This window comes from Pleurodeles waltl, chromosome 3_1, assembly GCF_031143425.1.
Source record: "Pleurodeles waltl isolate 20211129_DDA chromosome 3_1, aPleWal1.hap1.20221129, whole genome shotgun sequence".
Taxonomy (NCBI): Eukaryota; Metazoa; Chordata; class Amphibia; order Caudata; family Salamandridae; genus Pleurodeles; species Pleurodeles waltl.
The window spans coordinates 1,694,786,873-1,694,799,119 of NC_090440.1; the positions used below are offsets into that span (position 1 = coordinate 1,694,786,873).

At 41.7% G+C, this 12,247-nt stretch overlaps 1 protein-coding gene across 1 annotated transcript in view; it reads right to left on the reverse strand.

The window, feature by feature from the left end:
• LOC138285509 (aryl hydrocarbon receptor-like) overlaps positions 1-12,247 on the reverse strand; it is an 811,968-nt gene that overhangs the window by 183,891 nt on the left and 615,830 nt on the right. The window contains exon 8 of the mRNA XM_069225503.1: positions 2,744-2,853. Coding sequence (XP_069081604.1) covers positions 2,744-2,853 — 110 coding nt within the window. The remainder of the gene's footprint in view (positions 1-2,743; positions 2,854-12,247) is intronic.

Consider the following 12,247-nt stretch of genomic DNA (forward strand, 5'->3'; position numbering starts at 1 on the left):
AATCCAGTTACCAAGTGGCCTTTCCTTTGTGAGGCTTTGACGCCCTCCATACCACTCTAGGGACACTGCTATAACAGTACAGGTAATCAGAAGCCACAACACCTAACTGTTCATTTATGGACTGATAGCATGACGTTTTAGGAATGTCAGTTCAATGGCAGCTGTGCTACATATGAATCTGAGATTCAAACAACAGCATGAAAAAGTGACATACGGACAAAAGTAATTTGAGGGAATTTAGATAAAAACTTGGCAATGTCCCTGGCTCAGCCCACTGATCAGACAGGTAAGTAAAATTGTAGCCTAGTGACAGACTCGTTGTGCAATCGTTCTGAGAGTTTGTACAGTCATTTACAGATGGCATGCTGACAAGAGTAATAACAATGGATTAGATATACCTCTGACCTGATTACTGAAGGCGTTGTTAATGAGTGGATAAATAGATGATATAAGTACATTTTCGTTTTAAAAAAACATTACGTGCAGTTTTCAGAAGCATCAATGTCAGACATCAAGAACAAGAAAAGGAAACTAGTGGATTGTAGGCGGTAGATGATAGTGTTGGGTGAAAATGGCAAATGTAACTATGCAGTCAGCGCAATTAGATGTGGTTGTGTTGTTCGTTCTGGATAACGTTGTGTAAGATGTATAGCATAGCGTTAGCTGGACGAGGAACTGAAAATATTTCAACATTTGTCAAGAAAGGGACGCAATCGAACAATGTAGCATGTGGGGCACTACTGCTCAAACAAAAGGCTCAGAAAGTAATGGCAGGCAAGAGGAGTAATGATGAAGCGGGAGCTGGACAGACAAACTGCAAGAACTTCACCAGAAAAGATAAGCAGGTTAGAGGAGAAGGAAGTGTCTGGTGCTGCACCAAATATAGTGACATTTTAGCCTTTATCACACTGATTATCTCTGAAGGTCCATTTTTGTTTTAAATAATCAGCATGTTTTTGTGAGTAATAAAATCGTTTCTGGAAAATATCATTACATTTATAATGCTAAATCCTTCTACTTATTCCATCTTATACTCTTTAATTTAATTACCTTTATGCCTCCTAAGCCATCATTCTGAGATGGCCTCAGTAATGTAGTAAGTGTTTTAGAATCAGCTAACATAACATAACACAACATTGCCAAGCTTCAACAGAAAGGGTTAGGTCCTCATTTAGAGTATGGTAACCAGCCTGCTGGTCTGTAGAGCAGCGTAGGTATGGACTCTGGTGGAAGACCAACTGATGTACCTATAGATCTCTGCAAGGCAGACAGATCTCTGTACCTTCTGAAGACACCTACACCTTGCAGGGCCAGTGTCATGTTTAAAGCACCATCTCAGATAAGTGTTTTGCTTTTCAAACATTATCTCCCATCGTGAAAATTTGTAATTGCTACGCTGGGAGTTTTCTCACAGGGTGTGGAGGTAATTTCTTGGGTTTCTAGTTCATGACCTCCAGCCAATATCTGGCAGTCACAAAATAGAAAAAATATATCAGCATGTCTGCCCTAAATAGGATGGATAGTCAGAGAAACTTTGACCAACAGCCCAAAGTACAGTGGACTGTTGGTCAAAGGTTTCCACCGTCTTAGGCAGAGAAGCCTCTGTCAGAAATATGGCGCTTCTGCTGATCTAAACAGAACAGATGGGACACTCACCATATTTCTGATGGACTATTCTGTCTACCAAACTCTGAATAAGGCCCATAGTACAAAGTGTAGATACAAAAAGGAAGCACAATCAAAAAGCTCTTCTATTACAGCATGTAGTTCAAAATGCCAGCATTAAGCCACACTTAAATGCCATAGCAAGCTGAGAAGATCACTGAAAGACTGACTCAGTAAAAACCTAAGAAGGAGACAGGTTGATATAAGTGTTAGCTGTAATACTGGTCAGGTGACAGGTTATCAGAAGAATAACAAAGGGTGCTAATAAAAATGTGCTTCGTAGCACTTACGGCATCTTTGCTGATACATGAACAGCACTGTACAATTATTGAGCCTTGCATCGAGACGGCGATCAATATAGCAGTGTCAAGCCTTGCTCCCAAGTGTAGAGAACAATTTTAACCTCAATTCTCGCATTGAGTTAAGAACACTATTTGAGTCTGGGGCCATGCTCTGGAGAAGGGGTGCTGTAGCGGTCCCATACCTTGCACTGAGGGGAAAGACACTGTGCCAGTATTGTTTTTTTGCATTAGGATAGAGTGTTCTGCATGAGCATTGATCTTTGTAGTTGGGTGAAGAGCACAGCAGCGGCGTCAAACCATACTCCTAGATGTCGAACACTGTATCATACTCAAGCCTCGCTTTGAGGTGAAAAAGTCTACTTGGGGCTTGGTTCTTCTGCTTTGAGAAAGGACGTTGTGCTGTTCCCTTGGCTTGTTGGGAAGAACCATGGACAGGTGTTGGGCCTTTCCCTGAGTTGAAGACCTCTGTTTCAGTATCATCGTCACAGTGTTCCTTATTGTGCAACAGAATGGGATGGACAGACCAACAGTGCCAGTGGCTTGCGCTTTTGTTAAAGCTAATCCCACCCAATCCCCTGTTTAGTTTCCCCCAGACCTAAATTCACTTTAGGTCCAATGGGACGTGTGCTCTTTTTGACATGAATAACGATTTTGCAGACCCTAAAAAATCACTGGTCCCTCTGGAAAAGGTATTCTGTCTGACCAAAAACATTTGATCACACAGCAAAGTGTTTGCTAAACATAGACCGGTGTCAAACATATAAATTCACACTTACTTCTAACATGGTTCTCGGCGCAATACAGCATGTCCGCAGCATGAATGAATTGGTACCCTGTGCCACGCATCTGCAGTTCAGCCTCAGTGTATCCAAGTACAACCTTACCCCTGTAGAAAGAAAAGAAGAAACACAGACCACTTTGAATTCCCTTAGGTTAGAGTTTAATTACTGTGCAGTTCCACCTAGTGCTCCTCTGTCATGTTTTGCTGATGTCTTTTGTGTGAGATATAATCTGAAAGTGACCCTGTGAGGCTCTACTATGAAGGGAAGTCGGAACAGAATAAAAAAATGGATATTGATGGATGTAAGACCTTTCCAAAGGCATGGTCTTTTGAATATGGTCTTGGGTTTACTATACCTACTTACCACTAATGAACACTGTCCCAGCTGGGATCTCAGAACATCTTCTGCGTTGAGCTACCCAATATACCCCTCTCACCTGTTACACCAGTACTCCTCATGGCTTGCTGCCATTGCAATCATGACCCAAATGAAATACTCACCAGGTGCAATTTTCATGGTTGTCTTCCTTTGGTGGAGTGGCTGTTGATTGTGTATGGGTACTACATGGTCAATGCCCATGAGACGATTCAGCATGAGACAAGTTTGCACTTTTGAACACCTTCCAAATTTTGTGAGTAGGTGTATTCTTGGTGGGCGTTCATCTTGTGCGTGTGTGCAGGAATCAAGCACTCTGCCCCAATGGAATGTCTGCATCACTTCTCCAGGTGTGTTTTGCATCATGGGTAATATTGCCAACTCTGACTCTGCTCACCAAAGTCAATATGTACTAAAGCATTTTCCTATTGACACAGAATCAGCAAAACCCTTTCATACATCTTGCTATAAGTCACATTGTTTGCCCAAGGTGCATAGGTATCCTCTATGCATTGTCCATGCTTTTATCATTTTTTTCCTAGCATGTAGCAGGGCTGGATCGGTAAATGTGCGCTTCTGGTTCTCAATCTTCTTTCTCGGTATAAGCCCTAATACACAAGTCTCAAGTGGGTGCAAAACTATGTCCATATGGATATAATCCGCTAATTTATACTGTGGATGTAATACACAATCTCATTTTGGGCAATCCACATGGATTGTCCTAATTGATTGCATACATTACAGCTGATGTGATTTAAGAACTGGTATGCAGGTATTTTGATTACATTTAGATCTGACATTTCTGGATCACTTCTTCTTATATAGCAGTGTCCTATACTACTCTTTCTCTGTAACTTCTTCCCTTAAGTCCAGCGTTTACTCTTCTCCAGGTTAGACAATTCAGATGCTCTGGAATGTGGTTAAGTTTTATATAATCAAAACACATCTTCTGTGTCATTTCCCAAACCATAGACTGTATTTAGAGTTGCATGTAAGAAAGTGTTACTTATTTGTAATCATAGTTTTGCATGGTAAGACTCCTCTCTAAAGTCATAAACGTAGCATATTCCCGCCTATACACAGGAACCCAGGAACACTCCTTCATATATTATAGTCAGTCAGAAGCTAGAGGCAGACATCTCAATGTTGAACACTCCAATATAAAGACAGGACAGCTTTTTCAGCTTTTTTTGATGGGAGAAAAACTCCATTTATAAAGCCCATAACTTCTTACGTGCAGCTGCTATAAAAAGGCTGACACTGGGGAGGGTTATAAAAGCCCCTCAGATGCTCTGCACCAGAGGGATCACTTTAATTTGTTTTCCATACGGCTGCTCAGGAACAGCTTCCTGAGTAGCCTGACTGTTTTGTTTTATTCACTGCAGCAACAATCGGCGTACATGGCATGCTGATGTCATTGCAGTAAAAGTGAAAATAAAACAAGCAGATGGGCTCCTCAGCCCCCAAGCCCTGATGTTCCTAGGAGAGGCATCATTGGAAAGGGGAAAATCTTCCCTATCCAATGGTACCTACCTCCTCTGCGGATCCCTGCATGGGGATCACCACAGGAGAGCGACCTCCAAGCAGGGCATAGTGGGAGCGGCCCCTTGAGCAAGTGTTTGTGCTTTGTCAAACAGCTCTCACTGTATGCGGGTGGAGGTTTCCTCTATTTCCTGCCTGCTGATATGCTGACAGTCCCTGTGGCCATCCCCCTTCTGCGTACGGCCAAAGGCCGTTTGCAGGGTGGGGTTGCGTGGTTATATGGGTTGGTTGGTTATAGGGGTTGGCCACAGGGCCTGGTCGCAGGCCAGGCCTAGTGCCCAACCCCCGTAGAACAGGGCTGGGTGGTTATGCGGGTTGGTTGCAGGCCTAGCGGCCAACCCCTGCTGCACACGGCCAAATGCCATGCGCAGCACGGGGTTGGGTGGTTATGACATAGAAATTCACTGAAAAAAACAAAGGGTTCAGGGATCTTATAGTTAGGAAATAGAATTAAAAAAACATAGAAATTCAATTAAAAAAAACAAAGGTATCAGGGGCGTTATAGTTAGGCTCACATTTCACACATACAAAACCATAGAAATTCAGTAGTTATAGTTAACTTAGCTAATTCTAACTTGTGCCCCTGTACTGCACTGCTTATGACCTCACATATTACATCACTCATGACATGGTCAATGACATCACTCATGACATCACTGATCTATAAGCATGAATTATAGTTACCTTACGGCACGAGTTATAGTTACTCCAAATAACTCTAACTATAACAGGTGAATTTCCATGGTTTTGTACGTTTAAAATGTCAGCCTAACTATAATGTCCCTGTAATCTTTGTTTTTTTAAGTAAATTTATGTTTTTTTAATTCTATTTCCTAACTATAACATCCTTTAACCTTTGTTTTTGTCAGTGAATATACATATATTCCCTTATCAACCCCAAAAATCACCCACCCCAGACCCTAAAAATACCCTTACCACCCAAATACCCTTACCCACCCTACCAAGCTAAACCCTAAAAATACCCTTACACCCAAATGCCCTTACCCTAATCCCTAATCCCTGAAAAAACCTTAAAACACAAATACTGTTACCCAGCCCTAAACCCTAAAAACACCCTCACACTAATATATGTATATATATATATATATATATATATATGTATATGTGTATATATATATTATAATAATGTAATCACTTAAATACTTAAATCCCTAAATCTCTCCTATGCGGTGCAGTACCACTTCAGAAGCCACACGGAGATCACAGATGATGGCAGTACATTCAGGTTTGTTTCCATACTTTATTTACTTTTGTGCACAATAGAATCTCATTCCTGTGTGATGGCGACATTTTCGGCTGTAGCCTTCAGCTGGCCATGAAAATAAACTAAGTGAAAGTGTTATTTAAAAAGAGGCACAACGCCGCTCCCATCCTCTAAATTAAAGGAAACACACATGGGTATATTGGTCTATTTACAAATGCAAGTGTCTTTTTAGATCTTCAGTAAATAAATGCTTCAGTAAGAGCATTCCGCAGCCAGTATTTCTAAAGACAACAAAAGATATTGATTACATTAAAGTTTTTGGCATAATGACACCTATTGTTTCTTCATAAATACATGATCATTTCACCAATTTAACAAAATGTGATCTGTATAATTAAAAATGTATATTAATGACAGAAATCATATATTCCAGTAATAGTACTTGAAAAAGTTAAAGGAGGTAGGAGAGAAATATAAATAGTTTATAAAACGTTAGGATATATATATAAAAGAAACACAAGAATCCTTGACTAACTCAGTTGTTCATTGGTTTCGCAAAATCCGAAACTGTAGATCAATTATCAGGGAGGACATACTAGATGTATACTTCCATACTGATGATCAACTCATTGTTGATTACATAGGTAAATGGTTTATGAGGCATGAACATATTGATAAACTTATTGCCCTGGATCACATATTCAGGCCTCACATCGGGTCGAGCATAAGACTAAAGGCAAACCCTCCGCAGCTTACATCAGTAACCAACACCTCCAGCCTGACAAGTCTCAGCCAGGCTCATGCCAAGCCCCAGAAATCCCCACCCGCTCTAGCATTTTAGCCGAGGTAGATTTACTATCCCATAAACACAATTAGGAAGCAGGATCACATCTCAAGGAATTAAATATCCCACTACATAAAGTTTTTCCACCGTATTTTGAGAGGGCATTCTCTTATACTAGGGGTATGGACCACTCATCCCCAGCTGATCCATTAATAATCGTAAAAAAGGCCCTTTATTGTGGAGTCCTCATTGGCCCTTTGTCAAGGTAAAGCACCCAAGTATATAAGACTAGTAGACTACTGTCCTGGAATGTAGCTGGGATAAAAGCCAAATTAAATGACCCAGAATGGGGAACATTTTTTGACCGACACCATATTGTGGTACGCCATGAGACCAGGGTGACAGAACCGGTCTTCAAGACAGGGTATCTAACCTTCTTGACTTGTACTGTACCATCAAATGCAGGTAGAGCTTCTGGTGGCATGTTAATATGGCTATTTAGCAGGGTCAAGTAAATACCAAATGACTGCAAAGACATACTGGCCATTGTAATTTCCTGTAGCAGTCCCACTAGGTTTAGGTACACTGCTCTCATTAGTATTTCCATACACTCACTCTCAGACAATCTACAATGTTGCTCAATTGACCGGCTGATTGGTATGCTTGATCAATTACATCCTACCTGGGCTAAATAATGTTTGGCGATTGTTATTTAACAATTATGATTGGGGAACCACTGTCCACTTTAATTAGTGACGAGCATGAACCAGGGGGTTGCACAACTCCACCGCATACCCCTCCCGTCGCTAATTTGGATTTTTGGTACACTTAGGTCGCTGAACAAATTATTAACAGCTTAGTGACACACGAGTTCAAAGCATTGAATGGCCGCACTGCCTCTGACATCTCCTCCAAACCCACCTTCAAAAGAGGCCCTTATACAAGCAATATAGATTTAATATCAATCTTTGGCCCTTTGTGGTGATATGGAGGTGGTACCAAGAATGAACAGTGATCATAAAGTCCTTAGCACATAGATTAAATACAAATCCTTTGCAAACACATACCCGAAACAAAACATCTCCATAAACCATATTATTACTACCAATAATCGAAGGAATGTTAAATGGGTCACAAGTTTTCTAAAAAATCACAATCTTGAGCCACATTTATCAAACTTATGTGGAACTTTTGGGTCCTTATGAACTAATTGATGATAATTTAATTAATTTTGTCAGTCTCCACTGTAAGCTTTAGACCGACTAAAGCAATATTTCACCAAGGAGGGGTGGGGGGGGTCAGTTGTCTGGTTAGCGCTCTGGTCGGTTCACTGACGAATGTAGACAGTGGCATAACAAACTTGAGGGGGACCCTCTGCAAAGTACATGGAGGGTCCCCCCCTCGTTGACCCACCACCTACCCCTTTTGCTGAGGGGCTCCCTGGAGCTTGGGGCCCCTGCACCACAGGGGCTGCCGGGCCTCACTTTACGCCACTGAACGTAGAGCAGCCAAAGAAGCATTATTGAGAGCAGTCAAGAAGGGACACCGAAGGGATATAACTGAGGCAAGAAAATCCTACAAGTCAACTCTGTCTACTCATAGAAAAACATGGGAGGGCGCTCATTGGAATGATTTTACAGAAAACCTCCAAAATAAGGATATGAATGCATTCTGGAAAATCATAGCCAATGGGACCCAGTCTATAGATATTCAACCTAATTCGGTTGTCCAACCGAAACTGTGGGTGTCACATTTATCTGAGCTATATAGGGGGTAGGGTGTTGATCTATAGCTTCTTGAGGTGAGGGTAGAGGTGATCAGATAGAGCCTCAAATTGACAAAAATGAAGAGAAATCTCTGGGATTCAGGCTTGCTAAAACGTAATAGACCCTGCACCAAATGAAAAGGGAGAAAGCACCAGGCCCAGACGGCATCCTTTGGGAACCCGCAATCTGAGTTCCATACCTAAATACCCTTGGTAATGCCATCATGAGAGGTGAAGATTTTCGGCATGTCAATACCAACTACAGACAGATCAGCTTGATCCATAACAACCAAATGCATTTCTGTAGACAGGTTCTAGCAAGACTTTTGGCAAGGATTTCAGACCACCATGTCCTTTCAGACTTTCAAACTGGGCTTAGAGGCAAGGTCAGCACATTAGAATAGGTGTTCCACTTCAAGACAATATGTTGGAAATACATTGACTTGAGGTGGGACCACTTATACATAGCCTTCAAGGACATGAGGGCTGCCTTTGACCTTGCCACTAGGGAAACCTCTGGAGGGCAAAGCCACAGAAAATGGGGTGGGAATTTTCTATATATACTCTTATATTCCTTCTAGAGTCTGCTTTATACCAGGTATGCATGCTCTTACCTAGGGGGGTCTCCCCCTACTGGATGGAAAAGCCTCACCCACTTCATAGTGGCATGCTTCGTCATCGGCTAGTCCAACCCACCGGGTTAAAATAGCACTAACCCGGTGGTCTCAACCATAGCCTCTGGGGAGAACTAGCTCCTCACGCGGCAGGGAGATCAGAATAAACTGTCTTCTGGTCAGTAGGATACCAGGATGGTAACAAAGAAGGTTAAAACTACCTCAGCATCTATCCAAGAATTATTATTTATTAGGGATGATGCTGGGTAGGGCTAAAATAAAATAAAATAAAATCAATAAAATGATAGCGATAATTAGTGGATCTACAATGGATCCGTGCACCTTATATGATCTACCAGCATGTTTCCGCCACTAGTGAGGTACTCGCGAGAAAAAAATAAATCTCATGGTGTTCTTCCTACAGTATTGCCTTCTTCAGGGCAACTGTGTTCTCATCCCTACTGTCTTAGCATGTCTAGCAACTCAGCATGCAAATAGGGCAAGGCTAGTTCTTACCTTTGTCCTCTAAGCGTCTCCTGGAACAAGAAATCACATGCGGGCATTTTGCCAAGGTGAGTCTATGTTCTCGGTAGCATTACATTTTGTCCACTGGACACCACAGGTGAAGCATACATCAATGGATACAAATTATTGCACACAGTGTATCATAACAGTGTGTAAAATCCCAGTGTCGACCAATAACTAATTCTTCATCATGATTACTCTAATTCTCATATTTCTAAAATCGTTCTACTTACCCTGCAACTGTCAAGGAAAGGTTTCATCAATCTCCAGGAGGGGGGATCCCCTATTGTCACACTCTACAAATCAGAACAGATCTTTTTACCACAGATTTTGGTGTCATGTTACAGTACTGGCTAAGAATCATCATTGTGGAGCTAAATCTTCCTTGTGGAGATAAATCTGACTTAAAAACAGGGAAAGGAGCACTCTACTCTCCAACTAAGTAGCACTCACTAAACAATACTTATATTGGCTCTCCCCCTCTCCTACCCTGTTTACTACATCTTGGGTATGTAGAGTCATGGTATTCATCTACCATACGGTTGAAACATTTCAAAATGTCAGTGACGTGATGGCAGTACAAGCCACATCGGCATATCGTGTTTTATTTATTATATGCAAAGGAAACTGTATTGCTGAAGGGAATACCAAACACATTCAAAAATTCGAAGCGTCATTCCCATGGCCATGCTCTTAATGGACTCTCCTGTTCCGGTTATCTCAGACACCCACCCCGTCCCCCTTACTTCCTCAAGGAGAAACCTCTGTTAGTCCACCTAGATTAGGCCACTCCGTAGGACTGCCGCTGCTCACGGTCTCCCCTCAACCGGCTGCTTATATCCATGCCTCATCGCATGCCTCTCCATTTCACCCGTCATTACGTCATCATTCTTTGCCACTTACCACTATATAGGGGATTCTGGTAAAGGTGGTACATTCTTGGAGAAGGATCACAAGAACGCTATATATTGTATTGGTGGGCACAACAACCTGATTCCCTCCGGAGGAGTCGACCCACGTCATCATCTGGTTTACTTAAGTGAATGTACGTGGTGGGGATGTAAATATATTGCACATCTCCCTAGTCAGTTGTTCACATAATATGATCCATATTCATCAGGCTAACACTCTCCAAAGTGTAACTCAAGAGTAGTAGTGTTATCATTTTTACCCAGTCAAACCCTAACTCTTGATAAAAAAAAAAATTATAATCGAGTGGACTGCCTGAAAAATAAAGCGTAAAGGTCACACCTCCATTAGTGTCGATAATTTCTCCAAGGTGTCATATAGGGTGTAATGTCTCATTAGGCACAATGACCATATCATGAAATGACTCATAGCACTCAAACCTCCTGAAATGCCCATAACCATGCTTCTTCAGGTTACAGGGGGTGCAGCCAATGATTTCTCATTGATGTATACGGCCTAAGCAGTCCATTGGTTTTCTGTGTCAGGCAAATATCCTCATAACGTTATGATACCTTTAATTGTACTTTTCTCCTTATTGTTGCAGTTTACCACCGACTTTACTGTATTAGTTGATGTTCACTGTTATTATGACTACTGTCTTCTCCTTCCTATTATCAAGATGTGCCCAATGTATCTCATCGTAAAGACCCTGTATATCTGTGTGGAGTCTGAACACCCACCTTTGTTCTCTCAGGAGCAAAGTACAAGCAGTGTCCACTATGGTGGTTTTTACCTGCTCGATGATTGAGCATGAAAACCTCCATGTCCTGTCCAGGAAATGGCACATCAGTTTTGCTGTCATCTTTTTACACCTAAATGAACTTCGATTTTCGTTGAGTCGTATTTTGACTGCTCGAGTGGTCATGCCTATGTATCTAAGTCCACACCTGCATGTTATTATATATACTACATTTTTGGTGTTATAATTGGAAAATGTTCTGAGCTCCCACGGTGAGCGTAGCCCCAGGTCCAGAGCCTTTTGTTTCTTTGTCAGATGCATTATCCACATGGGTGGTGCCCTACTACTGGGGGTAGATCCCACAGTGTCCTCTGTCTGTTAGTCTCCTGTGTCTTCCTTGGTCTTGTGTGAATGATCCAGTCTCTTAGGCTTTCTGAATGTTTGAAAGAGAACAATCCAAACCTCCGGTTTTAAAAAATCTCCAATGTTTTCAAACCATCTTTTTAACTGTGTTGGAAAGGGGAGTGTATGTGGTTATACAAATGACATTATCCGTCATTCCCTTGAGGCGTCCTTCCAAGAGCGAGTCCCTATTGCTGTTCTGTGCTTTTTTGTCAGCTTCATCAATAATCCTTGATGGGTAACCTCTCTCTCTAAGTTTTTTAGTAAGGAAATCCGCATGCTTTTTGTAGTCTTTCTTGAGGATATAATTTCTTCTGAGCCATAGGAACTGACCTACTGGGAGGTTGTCCTTAAGGCTCATAGGAAGAAAACTGCTGTAGCGGAGTAAGTTATTCATGTCTGTAGGTTTGAAAAATACCTCAGTTTGCAGTACTCCCTTGTCTGCAAATATCCTCAGGTCACGGAAATTCAATATGTTATTACTCAGAGTACTGGTGAACCTCAAGAATGGATCAATGTTGTTCAGCCATAGAGAGAAGTTCAGTGCTTCCTCTCTTGTCCCGTGCCAAATCAAAAGCACGCCATCAATATATCTCTTTCTTACTCGGATATTCTGCT